This window comes from Dermochelys coriacea, chromosome 3, assembly GCF_009764565.3.
Source record: "Dermochelys coriacea isolate rDerCor1 chromosome 3, rDerCor1.pri.v4, whole genome shotgun sequence".
NCBI lineage: Eukaryota > Metazoa > Chordata > Testudines > Dermochelyidae > Dermochelys > Dermochelys coriacea.
This window is the reverse complement of record NC_050070.1, coordinates 168,973,565-168,992,073: the sequence shown is the minus strand read 5'-3', so window position 1 is coordinate 168,992,073 and position 18,509 is coordinate 168,973,565. Positions and strand designations below refer to the sequence as shown.

Sequence of the window (18,509 nt, the reverse complement as noted above, 5' to 3'; positions counted from 1 at the left end):
TGTTTTTTTTGTTTTGTTTTGTTTTAAAAGTGGGGTATACATTTCATTTGAGCCTTTCTTGTGGTGTGTTTAAATCATTTCCATGCAACTTGCAGACATTTCACTCTTATGACTGTTCCTTGTAATTTCTGTTTAATTAGTTTCCTCATTTTTATGTAGTTCCCCTTTTTGAAGTTAAATGCTATTGTGAACCCTGAACCAAGAATGAATTTAGGGTTGGGATAATATACCTAAGAGTACTTCTCATGTACTAACTCATCTTTCTGAGATGTTTTTTAAAAGTTGTGAAATTAAATTTGGACATCCTTTTCCTCCAACTTTCTGCAATTTTCTTATTCCCAATGTATTATAAACCTTTTTCCTGGTTAAGACTCTGTAACAAGTTGTATAACTCCAGTTTCTAAAAGGAGATTTGCTTGTTCCACAGTCATGCCTTGGAAGAAGGATCACTGAAAAGAGGGGGAATTTGATCTTGGCATGGTGTTGAACTGGAGAGATTAATCTGTCTGATCACTTTGGGCACTTTTTCAAAGGCATAAGTGGCAGCTTTTGGTGCCTGACTGCTATTTGTCCCTTTTGAAAATCTCTATTTCCTTGGACCCAATAGGCTAAAGAAAATTGAAAGTTGTACCTGGAAAAATTGAGCCAAATGGTCCTTGAAGGAATAACGGAAAGGGCAAAATACAAAATCAACTTGGAATTCTCAATCAGATTTTCAAAAATACTATTTAACATGAACAGTGTGAAGCGGATTCTCTCAGGCAAACAAAGATATCTGTTTTCTTTTTGACTACTGAAACATTTTTGTTCTCTTGTCTAAACTTCAGTGGGCTTGGGGAAAATTCCTGAAGAAGATTCCTTGTGTTTCTGAGAAGGTCCTTGCACTGTCCTTTCTGTAAGATGACTGGCTTAGATCTGAAAATGCTTGTAAAACTGCATCTTTTAATTTTTCTAAATTGTAGTCTGTCCTAAAACTAAGACTTACAGCTGTGTGTAACATAATTTTTGCTGTTCTTCAAACTTTGTAAGATCTTCAAGCAAGAGACAGTAAAGATTTGACATTTCTAATGTAATAACAAGTAGAAATATTTGTGGAAGGGTCTTCCTTACATTCAAATGTAGTGCTGCTAATCCACAATTTTTATTGCAAGTTATGCAAGTTTGATGTTTTACTTAAAGCCCAGTTCTTGCAACCAAGTAATTATGTGAAAATTTCAGCTTTTAATTAGAAAGAAAGAAGTTTCTAGTTCTCATGTTTGCAAATAACAGCTTGAAAATGCAGCCCAAATGCCCAGAAAACTGAACACCTAAAGACAAAATTAACCTAATTTTTAAAAAGTCTTGTGATTTTCTGGGGCCTGACTCATGACTTTTGAATATTTGGAACTGATAATAATGCAAAGGTGAAAAGAAAAGGGCAAAACAGTTGTTCAAAAACATTCTTGTTTCAGTTCATCTTGATATTAGATAAAGGCAATTGTTTAGGGTGGGCTTTTGAAATTTCATGAGCAACACTACAAGTAATCAATTTTTTTTCTTTGCAGATTAGTTCTAATATTTTCAGAACACTTCCACCAAGTGATAATCCAGATTTTGATCCAGAAGAAGATGAACCTACTCCTGAAGTTTCCTGGCCTCACATACAGGTCTGGGATTACTTTTTCAACCATTCTTGAAATGTAGAAACTAAATGGTGATGTATTCTGATGGATATTTCTCGGAAAGAACAATTTATTGCATCAGCTTGTCATTCCCCCTTCTAAATTTAGAAACAGTTGGATTATTTTTTGAAAAAGTTTAAATGCATCTTTCTGCCACACTTACACACATGAGCCCCTCAGAAAGGAGTTAGATGTGTTTTGATTCTTGAAACCAAGCCCCTCTTATTTTTATTATCCTATCATAGCTGAAAATCTGGCATATGTGTTTCATGTACAATATAGCAATATTTTGGCTTCACTTTTATCACAATCATCTTTAAGCGTTGCATATTTTGTACACTTAATAGTGGGTTTTCTGTATGGTTTAACTAAAGTACAGATGTATATCAACAAATGAGTTTTTTTCCTTTTGATAGTTTAAAAGAAAAAAAAGAAGCAATAGACTTAATTTTTCTATTGAGCAAGACGAATATCTCCCTCTTCTTCCCCTCCCCCTGCTCCCCAAAGCCTACAATACAGGCATTGTAGTTGGATAACAGTTGGCGAGTTATTTCATTGTTTCACTCCTGTACCAACCTCATGACTTTGTAGCAGTGCTCTATTAATCACGATTGATTTGTGATAGTTTTTTTTTTTTTCCCCCACATGACTGTTTGTTTGAACAAGCAAACATAGATTGTAGTCAGCAGGGTTCTGATTGCATGTAGTGACCATACATTAGCCTGGTTTGGGGGGCAGGGTCCTCTTGCATTAAATCAATAGGGAGCAGATAATTATACTACTTGGTACGCACCACTACATATCATTTGGTGATTTCAAATGCCACTTTTTGACACTGTAATCCATAATTGTGCTACTTTAGTTAAATAACAGAAAATAGTGCCATGAATATTCTCTACAAAAAGTACTTGTTCAAGGCAGTATTTGGATGCTTAGTCATGTTAAAAATACAAATTTCCCTAAGCACTGACCATTCAGCCTAAGGTTCCTAATAACTATTAGCCCCCTGGGGGAAAGGAAAATGTCTTTGACTGAATTTTACCTGCATGAGAAATAGCTATAATTGCAATGAGTGAGAGGCTTGATGAAAGGAAGGAGATTAGAGCAGATGACTCCTACATACAGTAAGTACATAGATCAGCTATATCAAAGGACTTTGGTCCATCAGGAGTTAGAACTTAGAAATGCCTGTGAAGTTCACTTGCAGGCATAAGACAGAGATCTGCCTCTCCCTATAGAAGTGATATGTTTCTCTTGACATGCTCAGTTCTTCTTAGATTATATATTCCTATGGGCGCTCCACCCTATGGGGGGGGGGTGTGTGTGTGTGTGCGCTCTCTACCAGAGACTGCAAAGCAGTGTCTGTGGATCTATGCAGAGCAGCACCTCGTGCTTCCAAATAAAGGCGTATAAGCAGTCATGAAGCTGCTCCACTCACCTCCTTCTCGACCGCCTCTGGCTTGAGACAAAGCAGTTGCATCTCCATTGTTCTCAGCTTCCCATTTCTCTTAACATAGATATTTTCTTTTTTTTCTTTAGTTCAGTTATTTTATTTCTTCACTCCTGTTCTGTTTAGAAGGGGGCTTCCCCCCCCCCCCTTTTTTTTTCTTGTTAGAACCCATGTTTTTAGTCCTTTAGCACTCCAGGTTATGCAGAAGACCCTGAGGTTTAAGCCCTGCCAGACTTCCCACTGGTCTTTGCCCCATAGCGATGGGCATTGGAGATGCCTCCACTGCCTCGGAGACGCCTACCCAAAATGTATGGTCTGCACAGGGTTTAAAGGCAGGTCTAGAAAAGACAAAGGCTAGACTTAAGAACCTTCTAATGGAAAGCTCACTAGCCCCAGCAGGATCCACTCCTCTCCCTGCCCTCTGGTACATTGGCCTCAATGTCTCAGGCTGCTCCAGTAGCTGTTGCAGTTCCAGCAGCACCTTCGCAGGTTAGGACATCTAAGAAGAAGCCTCTTTTTCTCTTTCAAGGGAAACAAGGCAGAAAGGTAGGTCACACCATAAATCCCACACTAGAGAGATCTTGCATCTCTCAAAGGGTCAAGGGCCTCAAGCAATCTACTTTCCCAGATGCTTTTCTGCATGACACCATCCCCACTTTAGAGGCATACTATCCACTTGCTGCATGGGAACACATTATTTCAAACAGATGGATATTGGAGGTGATCAGCATGGGCTATTCATTTGTTTCCACTCTATTTCTCTCCCTCCTCCTTTCCCCATCTCTTTTCAGGGACCCTTCTCACAAAGAGCTCTTAAAACAAGAGGTCCTGTCCCTCTTACTCCTGGGGGGAGATTGAGCCAGTTCCGCCAGAATTTGTTGCAAGAGGGTTCAATTTCAACTATTTCCTAGTCCCCAAGAGGGGCTGAGGATGGAGACCGATCCTTGACCTCAGAAACCTGAACACACACATCCTATCGCAGCACTTCAAGAGGGTGATGCTAGCCATTATAATTTCATCCAGCTGTTTTTCTTTTTTGGTGGTTCAGGTTCTGTAGTTTTCGCATCTGAGTGTTGCTCTTTTAAGACTTCTGAAAGCATGCTCTACACCTCGTCCCTCTCCAATTTTGGACGGCACTTCAGATTCTTAAACCTGGGTGAAATGCTGTAGCCATTTTTAGAAATCTCACATTGGTCCCTTCTTTACGTTTTGTCAAACAGTCAGTGAAAGTGTTCTGAAAATGAACAGCATGTGCTGGGTCATCATCCGAGACTGCTCTTAAATGAAATATATGGCAGAATGCAGGTAAAACAGAGCAGGGGGACAACAGGTTTCCCCCAAGGAGTTCAGTCACAAATTTAATTAACGCATTTTTTTTTAATAAGAGTTATCAGCATGGAAGCATGTTCTCTGGAATGGTGGCCAAAGCCTGAAGGGGCATAAGAATGTTTCGCATATCTGGCATGTAAATACCTTGCAGTGCCTGCTACAAGAGTTCCATGTGAACGCCTGTTCTCACTTTCAGGTGATGTAAATAAGAAGCAGGCAGCAGTATCTCCTGTAAATGTAAACAAACTTGTTTGCCTTAGCAATTGGCTGAACAAGAAGTAGGAGTGAGTGGACTTGTAGGCTCTAAAGTTTTACATTGTTTTGGTTTTGAGTGCAGTTACGTTTAAAAAAAAAATCTACATTTGTAAGTTACACTTTCACAATAAAGAGCTTGCACTACAGTACTTGTATGAGGTGAGTTGAAAAATACTGTTTTTATCATTTTTTACAGTGCAAATATTTGTAATAAAAAATATGAGTGCTGTACACTTCGTATTCGGTTGCAATAGAAATCAATATATTTGAAAATGTAGAAAAATATCCAAAAATATTTAATAAATGTCAATTGGTATTCTATTTAATGGTACAATTAATTTTTTTGAGTTAACTGTGATTAATCGACAGCCCTAATTTTAACCTGTTGTGAATCTGCTGGGATATAGCCCCCTTGGAGTTGATAGCACACTTCACTAAGGCTCAGTCTACATCTGTAGCTCTACTGAAAGATGTTCCTGTAGCAGAAATCTGTAGGACTGCAACTTGGTCTTCCAGTCGCACTTTTGCCAAGCATTACACCAGCTTACCTGTTTCCAGAGATATTACCTTTGGTGACAGGGTTCTCCTAACCATCTTGGACCTGCCTTCTCAGCACCCACCTTCTCACTGAGTTGACTGCTTGGGAGTCTCCTACAGTATAGCATCCATAGGGACACATGCTTGAAAAAGATGGAGAGGTTACTTACAGTAACTTGAGTTCTTAGAGATGCTTTGTCTCTAAGAGGGCTCCACTTCCCATCCTCCTTTCCGCTTGGCTGTGGTTGAACAGTTGGGTCCACGCCTGCTTATATTCCCTAGGTTGGAAGCATGAGGTGCTGGTCTGCATAGGCCTGCAAATAGTGCTTTGCATTCTCCAGTCGAGAGTGCACAGACATGCTATGGTGATGCACCCACAGGGACAAAACATGTCAAAAATCTCAAGTTACTAGGTGAGTAACTTCTCCTTCTGTGCTGTATATTGGTCTAGGAGGAATCAGTTGAAGTCTGAATTCCACAGATGCTATTTGAAATTGTTGTCCCCTCTTCACCCTTATACTGAGTTACTCATCCTGATGAACAGGTTTTGTCCAGGCAACTTAATTATGGATTCATTATTATTTTTCCTGTACATGGTCATTCATTAGATTTGGATGCTGCTCTTTGGTTAGAATTGTTCATTCCACCATCATGGAAGCAGTTTGGCTTTTTCTTTCCCTTCTTCTAAGTTCAGATGTCCACTGCTGGACTGCAGCATCACTGAGCCCTAACACCAGCTTAAACTGCCTCTCAACGAGAGCGCAGCTTTAGGATTGCTGTTCTTTAAAACCTGAGTGCTTTTGAGTTGAAGAAGCTCTGATTGCTAGGAGAATCAAATAAATTGGATTTTCAGTAACTGGAACCTGTTGGTGCTTTTAGAATAGCCTGAAGATCTGTTTTCTTGTGCTTTGTGTCTTAGTGCATCCTGTCCCACCTATGACTGGCTTCCTTCAACAATATAGCAGAGTTCTAGCCCACAGCTGCAGTTTCTCTACCACAGACCTTTCAAATAGCTGGGCTCTGCAGAAAAAAAAAGGAAGTCTGAATTTCTCTAGTCTCCTCACAGATTTGTCTGTGTGAGCCACAGCAACCCTGTTCCAAGTTGTCATTTTATTGTGCCTGTTTGCAGTTCCCTACAGAGCAATGCAGTAGGTAATGGTGTAGTAATTTATACCACGAGTCTGCTAGCACACAATCCAAAAGGCTGTAATCTTTAAATAATAAAATCAGTATTAAAGACACAATTGCCCCAGATGTGGCACAGCTGTAAAAATAGGCAACAAGTCAAAAGCAGTTCTGAGATAGTTTGAACTGTTATGGTCTAAATCAAGAAGGTTGATGATGACACCAATAACTACTTCTCAATATAAGAAACTGTGGGACTTGCTGACAGTGGAGTTATTCGCATCAAAGCCCAATTGCAATATACTAGTAGTCTCCAAGGAAAAAACATCAAGGCACAAAAGCAATAGATCTCTAGAATTTCTGCAGTATAATCCTCTTCCAAGGGTTTCCAAAGAAAGCATTCTAGAAAGTTTCAGCTTTGTGTCCTAGAAACAGCAAATGGTAAGACTGCCTAGATACCTGAAGATTGCTTAGAGCCAGCAGAGCTACCTAAATTCTCTTCAAGTGTTCAGGATTCTCCTCTGGTGTGTATTAAAAGTCTAATTCTGGAATGCTGAAATAGTTTTTCCACTTTGAAAAGTGCATTCCTTGAGAACAATAGCAGTAACCTTGGTTCCAGAACTGCATGCAGTATTTGAGGAAATGTATAAAGCAGGCACATGGTCATTGATGCAGTTAGTAGAAGTCAGACATGCAGTAAGGTGTGCCATGCATCTTCCATTAGCATCAGTCTTGTTTTATAGGCAGCACATGTAATGACACTTATAGTTCAGGTTACTTACTTCTACCCATTGCAAAACCATATAACTTTCACACCTGAACTGTTCTGGCTGGAATTTTTCATGCCAGGTATCTGCCTGAAGCTTTTTTTTTTTTTAAGGTGAAGTGTGGGTGGGAATTTCAGCAAAAATTATTCAGCTGTTTACAAGAATGTTAGGAAAAATATATTCTTCTAACTATGTTGACAAATTTGTTGTAAGGTTCTTTGAGAAGCTCTAGTGCCTCCATCGCAAAAATATTATGTGACCATGTAATTAACTGTATCATAATGCATATACACAGGGGAGTAGAATTAGAATTGCATGGGCAAACTTTATTCTGGCATTTCCTAACTTTTGTATGCTTGACTTTGCAATGTTTTCTCTCTTAATATAATTTTGTTTTATGTAATGTGTATAGTTTCAAATCCCTCTTAAATGGCTATTGCTAAATTCCTTCTGTCAGAATCTAGGGATTTGTCAGAGGGGGAAAAAGAGGAGAAATATTGGGAGAAATACTGCAAATTTCCTTTCTTGGGCCTATCAGGTGCCACACCTTACGTCTATGAAACACATTTCCGCCCCCAGGTCGCACTGCATAAAGAGGCCCCACTCTTGTATATCTAGTGGTTTGGGAGAGGAGAGAGAGATTGTAGTTGCCACCCTGCATTTCCCTCCCCTTCTACTATGACTTGAAGTATGCCGTTTTCTGTATTGAGCTTCTCAGGATCTATCAAGGGTGAGGCATGAACTCTGGCCCCTCAATACCTCTCTGGTCTGTTATAAGTCTTTTGCTCCCCTCAGTCCCTTCCCTCCTGTGGATCTGCCAAGGCCCATGGGATGGGGATCAGCACTTCTGAACACTTTAGGGGTAAAACTCTCTATATGCTGTATCATGTTGGGTCGAAAGTCTGCAACAAGACTCTGCTGTTTGGGTTGGAGTATCAAGTATACAGAAGCCGAATACATAGTAAAGATTAAACTTTAGTGCATTTGTCCAGTTTTTTAAAATACAGATTAATTTTTAAAAATTATAGTTTATATCTATCTCTGGAAAGCAAACTTTCTTTAATATGTATTTTTTTTAAAAGGGAATTTTCTAATCATGCACACAGGTCTGTTTGTATTCATATTTGAGTCCTCGCCTCTAAGTTATACAGGTTTTTTAACTGTACCCTTCTGATGCTAAAATATGTTCAATATCCTATTTTCACATTTAAAATAACTAGAAATAAGAATATATTTGGTACTTTGAACCTTTTACTACTTTAGTAAAGAGTAGTGGTAACTTCTTCAAAGTTTTCATTTTAATGTTTGTTGTAGTTGGTGTATGAATTTTTCCTGAGATTTTTGGAGAGCCCAGATTTCCAGCCTAGTATTGCAAAGCGATACATTGATCAGAAATTTGTACAGCAGGTGAGTGTAACGTTTTTATGTTTAATAGTCAATTAACTCTTAACTAAAAGGGATGTTGTGGTGTTGGTTTGTATTGCACAGCTGAATATCTAAATAATACAGCATAATTTTACTTGAGTAGGTCATAAAATAACCAGCTTCATTGAAATGTAATTCTTTGTATTGTAACATGAGAATCCTCTGTTTGCCAACTATTATATTAGCAGAGGAACAACTACATAGACTACATGTAATCTGGGAATTTAGAAACATATAAAACATAGGGATAATACTGAGTTCTGTTGCAGTTATTTTTTCTTAACTTACAGTAGTTTCAATTTGTGGAACAAATTCAAGTTTCTTAGTGATCTATACTGTACTTTAATGTTTTCCCATGAAATAGATAATCCTCAGTGCTGTTCTATTGTAATGGCTTTGTGACTTTCACTACATAAGCTAATATTTTTGTGATGGTTCTCAGGGCACCCAGGACTGTGAGTCGTCTTGTTACCCCAGCATCCAGCATGAGGGAGACTTGCCTGTGCCTAGCTGGTTGTTAGCTCCCTAACACTACCAGCCTTTCAGCCACTCAAGCACTCTCTTCTGGGCTCTGCCAGCCTTGTATTTGCCTTGCATATTAACAATAGATGCATCCCAGTCCCCAATACCTTTTGAAATATTCTGTTGTGATATCCAGCCCCTGACACCAGTTATTCACAGAAATCCCAGGTCCTCTGCCTCAAAAGTACCCCAAGTTTACCAGTTTTACCTTAAAGCACCCCTCCTGTATAACACACAGCACTTGTAATAAAACAGAAGATTTATTTAAGAAAGGAGAGAGATTATGCTATAAACAAGAAGCAGAGATGGAAACAAATAGTTACAGTACATAACAAAATAATAAAACTCAAACCTGGGTCAACTTTATATTTTATCTAAAAATAGGTTTTCCTCCCAAAGTTGAGTCTGTTGCAGAGCTGGCTGCCTTCACAGGAACTAGGATCCAGTTTTTCATGAGAACACCCCTGCTCCTCAGGATGTCTCCTCAATAAAAGGATCCAAAGTGCCTTTCCTCACTGCTATCCTCAGTGCTATTTTCCACTGCATATATCCGATGAAGTGAGCTGTAGCTCACAAAAGCTTATGCTCAAATAAATTTGTTAGTCTCTGAGGTCCCACAAGTACTCCTTTTCTTTTTCCTCACTGTGTTATGCTGAAACAGTCTTTTGTCTTTATTCATAGGCAGGGTGATTCTCTGTTTTGTTGTAATGTTCCTTTTTTACCTCCAAGTGGTTTTGATTACTTGCAGTTGTCTCTGATGGTTTTCCATTGAAAGTCTTGGAATGGAGCAAGGCTAGACAGTTGAGCCTTTCATTCCATCACTGGCTAACCAAGGCAGGGTGACAACTCTCTTTCTTGAGTGGGCCAGCACTGAGATGTATGTAATCCCCGTGTGACTAATGTTTACTCAGAGTCCCTAAAGCATACTTTCGATATAAATACGTTATTCTCTAAATATTATCTGTACTTACATCTCACAGGGATTATGAATCTTGACAAGTTATGAACAAGAAACCAGTTAGTATAAGCAAAAAAGTATATAAAATGTGTAATGCATCATATTTGTTTTGAAATGAGAAGTTTATTTAGAGCAGATATATTTTCTGTTACCTACTGATATCAGATCCAGACAGAAAGTACTCATAGTTGTGATGACTATGAGATTTTTTTTGTTCTACAGCTTTCTTTATAAAAGCACCATAATTCTGTCAGAACCTCACTCTTTCCTTTCTCCTGCGAAAATGTACGTAATGCTTATTATTTTTTCATTTTAATAGGCCCTGATCCTGCAAAGACTTATATATGTGCTTAACTTTAAACACGAGTTTTGTTGAAATCAGTAGGCTACCTGTGCCTATTTAAGGATGTGTATGTCTTTGAGGATAGGGGCCTTAAATAAATACCTCACCGTCATTTGTGAGAATTGTTTACAAATTTTTGAAGCTATAAAGTGCAGCGCTTTTTAAATGTTGAGTTATTAAATAAAACTATAATCAAAATGTTTAATGTAAGGACATTCATCCCAGTTTAAATGACTTAACTGAAGGGCATTGTATAAGAAGCTTCCTATTGGGTTTGGATGTAATTTTTAGAAGATTAAATGTTATGGGACAGTAAAATAAAGCATCTAAGTTAAGAAGTTATATTAATTTATTTAATATTTGAACAGAATTGTAAGTAACAATATTGTTTGCATCTAATACTTCAATGATTTGTGAATTAGAATTAACAAAATGACAGTTTAATTCTTTTTAAAAAGTAATCTTTTTTTTTTTTTTTTAAAGCTGTTGGAGCTTTTTGATAGTGAAGACCCACGAGAGCGTGATTTCCTAAAGACAGTCCTTCATCGAATTTATGGAAAATTCCTTGGATTAAGGGCATTCATCAGAAAACAAATCAACAATATTTTCCTCAGGTACATTATAGATTTAGTTCTTTATATAGCCTAGTTGATAAATATTTTCCTTTAAGTTAGAGAGTCTCCTTTTTAATGACAGGTTTCAGAGTAGCAGCCGTGTTAGTCTGTATTCGCAAAAAGAAAAGGAGTAATTGTGGCACCTTAGAGACTAACAAATTTATTAGAGCATAAGCTTTCGTGAGCTACAGCTCACTTCATCGGATGCATTTGGTGGAAAAAACAGAGGAGAGATTTATATACACACACACAGAGAACATGAAACAATGGGTTTATCATACACACTGTAAGGAGCGTGATCACTTAAGATAAGCCATCACCAACAGCGGGGGGGGGGGGGGGGGGGGGGGGGGGAAGGAGGAAAACCTTTCATGGTGACAAGCAGGTAGGCTAATTCCAGCAGTTAACAAGAATATCAGAGGAACAGTGGGGGGTGGGGTGGGAGGGAGAAATACCATGGGGAAATAGTTTTACTTTGTGTAATGACTCATCCATTCCCAGTCTCTATTCAAGCCTAAGTTAATTGTATCCAGTTTGCAAATTAATTCCAATTCAGCAGTCTCTCGTTGGAGTCTGTTTTTGAAGCTTTTTTGTTGAAGTATAGCCACTCTTAGGTCTGTGATCGAGTGACCAGAGAGATTGAAGTGTTCTCCAACTGGTTTTGAATGTTATAATTCTTGACGTCTGATTTGTGTCCATTCATTCTTTTACGTAGAGACTGTCCAGTTTGGCCAATGTACATGGCAGAGGGGCATTGCTGGCACATGATGGCATATATCACATTGGTAGATGCGCAGGTGAACGAGCCTCTGATAGTGTGGCTGATGTGATTAGGCCCTATGATGGTATCCCCTGAATAGATATGTGGACAGAGTTGGCAACGGGCTTTGTTGCAAGGATAGGTTCCTGGGTTAGTGGTTCTGTTGTGTGGTGTGTGGTTGCTGGTGAGTATTTGCTTCAGATTGGGGGGCTGTCTGTAAGCAAGGACTGGTCTGTCTCCCAAGATCTGAGAGAGCGATGGCTCGTCCTTCAGGATAGGTTGTAGATCCTTGATGATGCGTTGGAGAGGTTTTAGTTGGGGGCTGAAGGTGATGGCTAGTGGCGTTCTGTTGTTTTCTTTGTTGGGCCTGTCCTGTAGTAGGTGACTTCTGGGTACTCTTCTGGCTCTGTCAATCTGTTTCTTCACTTCAGCAGGTGGGTATTGTAGTTGTAGGAATGCATGATAGAGATCTTGTAGGTGTTTGTCTCTGTCTGAGGGGTTACATTTGAGAAGGAGTTTCCCATTTAGAAATTAGTTTTCCCCTCTTAGTTTCATTTTATTAGTGTATTTATTGCTATTACATCTTATTTTTAACAGGTTTATATATGAAACAGAACACTTTAATGGTGTTGCTGAACTACTTGAGATATTGGGAAGGTAAGTTTGGTTCGATAATGTAAAATGAACAGTTCAACTGTATTTTTTGTGTTCCTATCCAATTATTTTGTGGGTGGGATGAAAGAATTGTTCTGATGCTTATAGTGATGAACTGAGGTCATTGTTGTTTTTATATTTCCATGTTGCTATGCAAATGTAGAATTAGAAAAGGCCACTTTCTCTGTGTAAATCTTAGAGATGATCTGCAAAAGATTTCTTTTTAAATTGGGCTTCTCTTTTTGTCTTTGGCATGATGCATGAAAAGCATGAAAGGTAGTTTTTTCCTTAAGGGCTTTGTTTTCCCTTGCTTTATCTTAAAAAATATTGACATTTCTCAATCTTGGCTTTGCTAAGAGACTAATTGTGTATCTCAGAGGAGAATATTGTTAGCTCTTGCATCTAAATTGAAGATATTAAATCTTTAACAGGTTTTTCCTTCTCTACCATGTTAGTCATTAAAGCTTTGTAGGTGTTAAAATAGTCTGACTGAATATCCTTTCCCCTCACAGTTGCTCATCTTTCCCACTCTGAGATTTTTGTGATGGTACTCCACAGTTAACATAGATCTATTCTATTGGTGAAATTTACCAAAAAAATTCCCACTGGTTCAGCTGAATACTTGTTAAAGTTAATGAGAGCTGGAGGGAGACAGAGATTCAATGATCAGAACCATTTTTATTACTGCTTCAAATAGACTTGCCTTTTAGCAGGTTTAACTAAAACACTGATTCTTCCTGCAAGAGCATGTCTACAGCAGGGCTCCCATATACAGGATTAGCTGAGTCATTGAGGATTTTTTGGTAAACTTCACTGGTGTACACATGGCAATGGTGCCTACCCTTAAGAAGCAGGACCTGAATTTGTAAAGTAAAAAGCAAACTACTACCTCCTTCCTAGCCCCCATTTAAAAAAAAAAGCCACTCAAACAAATAAACTTTCAGGTCTTACTTATATGTCAAAGTAGTAAAATAGGACACAAGTCTATCTCTTCTCTTTCAAGGTCACCTTTTAATTATTGTGGGTGGACAGTGTGTCAACCTCACTAAGCTCTATGCTTAATGTGCCTTGCTAAGCTCCGCAGTGATTTAAAGATGGAAAAATCTTAGAAATTTGAGTCTAGATTATCACCAGAGAACACAAAAAAACTGAACTTGTCTGCTACGGACATGGATAACTGAGGTATGGCCTTATACCTATTGATAATAGCTGATGATGGGCTTCCTGACCACTTCCCAGTCCCTAAAGTAATAGGCACATTTTGTAAAATACATATAAAAAATAGCTTTGAGTACTGTAGTTCTCAATCTACCAAGAGAAAAAGTCAGTTTCCCCCATTTTTTTTTAAGATGAAATAACTGTGCTTATTCATGTTTTTCAGCATTATTAATGGTTTTGCACTGCCATTGAAAGCAGAACACAAACAGTTCCTTATGAAGGTGTTGATTCCTATGCATACTGCTAAGGGATTAGCTTTGTTTCATGCACAGGTAGGTTTTTTGAAAAATTAATGGAACAGAATATATTTTTATTAATATAAAGTATAAATAAACCTTAAAATGTTTACCATACTTGGGAAAAAGAAATTGAGAAGTCATAGCCTGCATTTGAAAACTTTTTGGTTTTTACTGGTTTATCACAACTCAGACATTATTTAAGCTTGGTACTTTTTTGTATTGTAATCTTCATGTAACAAATACTGTTTACAAAAGAATAGAGGAATCTTGAATGTTTTTCTTTGAGAAGCATACTTTTTTTCTTCTTTGAGTGCTTGTTCATGTCAATTCCAAGCAGGTGCGTGCGCATGCACATGATCAGTAGCTGGAAGTTTTTGTTTTTTTTTTCCCCTGGCAGCATCCATGGCATCAGCCTGGGTTATCCCTGGAGTCGTGCCTTCATGGCGCCCAATAAAGGGCCGTGCCGATTTCCCCCTTCCCCCCCCCCCCGCTCCTTCTTACCGCCAGTGACAGTAGCTGGAACTGCCCCTTGCTCCGGCAAGCAGCTGAGCAGTACTTTAAGTTTTTGCTGTAGATAGTTAGTTCTAGTTGGTTAGTATAGCATAGTTAGTTCACTTACAAGTTTCAGTTATGCGGGGTTCCCCCCCTCTTTTTTCTTCTCCCCTTATTTGGCACCGGGGCCTGCCACGATCCCCGGGCTTCAAGACTAGCCAAGACTGCGCAAAACGCATACCTAAAAGTGATCCCACACCTCCTGTTTACAGTGTCTGGGCGAGGGTCACCAAAAAGATCACTGCAAGATCTGTTGTGAATTCCAACTGAGAACTCTTAAAGAGGACGAGCAGCAGCTTAAAAGCCTCCCCATGGAGGCAGATCTCTAAACTCAGTCGGACCCAGGCGTCAAGGATCCCGCTCCCAGTACATTGTCTTTGGCGTGGAGCGCTCCAGTGCTGTCTTTGAGAGAGCTAGCATCGAAGAAAGACATTGCCAAGGAGGCTCGGCACTATCATGGAGCCTCCCAGGGACACTCCAGCCTTTGGCACCAGTCCCAATCGCCGGCATAGAAGATGACAAAGAGGCTGATCCTCCTCTGCAAGATCCAAGGACCACCCGTCAGTGGCACCTCAGACGGGCTGAGGCTCAGAGTGGGGCTACATTGACTCCTGCCCACATGAGGAGTACAGGCCCATCACGCTCACTGAACCCCTCAGAGCACCTGCTGCTCCCGTCCACCCCAAAGGCTTTTGTGGCAGCACAGGACCTGCTGAGACTCACGGTGCTGTTCTCACCCCCAAAGCAGGAGGATGCGCCGTCACCGCAGGCTCCATCCCGGCACCCCGTTCAGTCGAAGGGAAAGCTGGCGATGTCACACTGATCCCCATCACTTCGGCACCCCTCGACGCCAGCGCCTCCATCCAGGGAGCACAGTCGCTCTCCAGGCTCCTGATGCTTTATGTCGAGAGGTGCAGCACCGCCTTGGTCCTCCTATTCTGAATCATCAGAGTTGGACAAGTACCGCGCTGACTATAGCAGGAGCAGAAGGTCCAGCTCAAGGCGTCAGAGAGGGTCTCGCCCGATGCAGTGGCCCTCACAATGACAGAACCCGGCTCAGTGGCCCTATTGTACTCCATGGGCTTTCCATCAAGGCCAGTGTCGGAGCCAAGGATCCTGCTCGAGAACTGCATCAGTGGCATCCGCAACATTTGTTCCGCCACGACCAGCTACTGAGCCGTTCCCTCCGGTATCAATGCTGTTGACCACGGCACTGTCACCAACATCGGCACCAGAGGCATCAGTGCCTCAGACTGCTGCTATGGTGCTGGCTGTGCCTTTGGCACCAACGACAGCACTGATACAGACATTGACATTGGCTGTGACAGCGTTGATGAAGACCCCGGCACAGATGCTACACCAGACGTCTGTACTGGCATGAGATCCAACGTCGGGACCAATACCCATGCTCACCAACCACAGTCCCCCCAGGGTCACGAGATCCTCGGGTGGGAACGGAAGAGAGCAACCACCTCCTTTGGTGGCAGCCTCCTCGTCTTCACCAGATGAGGCACTGGCGGGCACTTGCGTAGCCCCAGCTCTGGACAACTCCAGGGTGTTGCAGCAGTCGCTGCGCCGGGTCGCCCAGGATCTGGCCATTTAAGGTGGAGGAAGTGGTAGATGATGCAGACCCTCTGGCCCTTCCCATATCGCCTTACTGTTTAGAAAGACAATTATGGACATGACTAATACCCTGTGGTAGACCCCAGCCTCGCTGCAACCCACCGCCAAGCATAACGAATGCTGGTACTTTGTGCTCTCCAAGGGTTATTAACACTTATATTCCCACCCCCAGCCTGACTCTCTGGTGGTGGACGCTGCTAACCAGTGGTAGAGGCAAGGCTTTCAGGGCCCTTCCCCCAAGAATAGGGACACTAAAAAACTAAACCTATTCGGGTGAAAGGTGTACTCAACTGGGGGACTACAGCTCCGACTGTCTAATCAGCAGGCCATTGGCAGCAGGTAGTCCTACAATACCTGCTCGGTGACGGCCAAATTCACGGAGTTGCTCTCTTCTGACTCCTGTGCTGAATTTTCAGCTTTGGTCAAGGAGGGGAGACTGATTTCCAGGGCGTCCCTGCAGGCCGCACTTGACGGGGCAGATGCTGCCGCTAGGATTATGGCCACAGGAGTAGCCATGAGAAGGGGCTCATGACTCCAGGTTTCTGGTCTCCCCTATGAGGTCCAGCAGACCATACAAGACCTGCCTTTTGAGGGTGAGACTTTTTTCGGAGAAAATGGACAAGAGGCTAACCAACCTGAAGGACTCCAGAGCCACCCTCAGGTCTCTGGGCCTCTATATGCCATCAACTCAGTGGAGACGCTTCCATCCGCAGCCTCCTCAGCGGTTAGCATCTGTGTATCGACCAGCCTGGGACAGGTTGGACAGGATCGTGACCCTGCCTTGCGCAGTCCTCGATTCCCTTCTGTGGTGGCTCGACCCTCAGGAGGTGTGCTCAGGGGTCCCCTTCACCAGTCCACAGCCATCTCTTTTGCTAGTGACGGACGCATCAGACTTGGGCTGGGGAGCACATCGAGGAGACGGCAGGACTCAGGGTCTCAGGCAGATCTGGCTCTCCACATCAATGTCGGAGAGCTGAGAGCAGCGTGCTTGGCATGCCAGACCTTCCGGGCATACTTAACAGGACAATGTGTATCAGTTATGATGGACAACACAATGTTCTATATCAACAAAGGGGGTTCACGCTCTTCTCCCCTGTGCCAGGAAGCCCTCATGCTGTGGAACTTGTGTAGAACATTCAATACACCTACAAGCGTTGTATCTCCCCGGGGTACAGAATGAGCTGGCAGACCACCTCAGCAGGTCCTTTCACGGCCACAAGTGGTCCCTTCGCCCAGATGTCACGAATTCAGTCTTCCAGAGGTGGGGATTTTTCCAGATAGATCTATTCGCCATGCAACACAACAGGAAGTGCTAGCAGTTCTGCTCCTTCCAAAATCACAGCCCGGGATCAAGTACGGATGCGTTCCTCCTCCCATAGGGAGGTTGTCTCATATATGCCTTTCCACCCATACTGCTCATTCACAAGGTACTCCTCAAGATCCGGAGGGAATGAGCTCAGGTCATATTGATAGCTCCAACCTGGCCCGCCAGCACTGGTACACATCTCTCATAGATGTGTCTGTGGAAGCTCCAGTGACCCTGCCACTCTTCCTGGACCTTCTGACAGAAGATTCCGGTCGTCTCCAACATATGAACCTTGGGTCGCTGCACCTCACGGCGCAGAAGCTCCATGGTTGAACCTGGTTGAGGTTTCCTGTTCAGACCAGGTTAGACAAGTCATCCTTGGCAGCAAGAAACCCTCTACAAGAGCTATCTACATTGTCAGGTGGAAGAGATTTTCAATCTGGTCAGCACAGCACCATTCGTTCCCAATGCTAGCCTCAGTGCCACTTATTCTGGACTACCTCCTCCATCTGAAGCAGCAGGGGTTCTCAATGTCGTCAATAAGGGTTCACTTGGTTGCCATCTCGGCCTTCCACTCAGACACGGATGGCCACTCTCTTTGCTAGCCCGATGGTCAGCCGGTTTCTAAAAGGTCTCAACAGGCTATACCCTCAAGCCCAGAAGCCTGTCCTGGCTTAGGACCTCAATTTGGTCTTTTCTAGACTCATGGGACCGCCCTTTGAACCCTTGGCATCGTGCTTCCTGCTCTACCTCTCTTACAAGATTGCGTTCCTGGTAGCGATAACCTCGGGCAGGAGTTGTCTGAACTTAAGACCCTAACATCAGAGCCCCCTTACACCGTAGTCTGAGCCCCAAACAGTTCAGCTCAGACCTCATCCTGCTTTCCTACCGAAGGTTGTATCTCAGTTTCACATTAACCAGGACATCTTTCTCCTGGTATTCTACCCTAAGCCGCATTCCAGCAGCAGGGAGCAGAGACTTCACTCGCTAGATGTCCGCAGGCCACTAGCCTTTTACACTGAGAGAACAACGCTGTTCAGAAAATTGGTCCAGTTATTCGTGACAGTGATGGACAAAATGAAAGGTCTGCCTGTGTCGTTGCAACACATTTTGTCATGGATCACGTCCTGCATTTGTGAGTGCTACATCATGGCGGGGGTTCCTGCACCTC

The 18,509-nt window shown here is 41.9% G+C and overlaps 1 protein-coding gene across 1 annotated transcript in view; it reads left to right on the top strand.

Moving 5' to 3' along the window:
• The window catches only part of PPP2R5A (protein phosphatase 2 regulatory subunit B'alpha), a 92,143-nt gene that overhangs the window by 51,340 nt on the left and 22,294 nt on the right, over positions 1-18,509 (top strand). Inside the window, exons 3-7 of the mRNA XM_038397139.2 lie at positions 1,545-1,646; positions 8,439-8,531; positions 10,856-10,986; positions 12,344-12,403; positions 13,782-13,890. Coding sequence (XP_038253067.1) covers positions 1,545-1,646; positions 8,439-8,531; positions 10,856-10,986; positions 12,344-12,403; positions 13,782-13,890 — 495 coding nt within the window. The remainder of the gene's footprint in view (positions 1-1,544; positions 1,647-8,438; positions 8,532-10,855; positions 10,987-12,343; positions 12,404-13,781; positions 13,891-18,509) is intronic.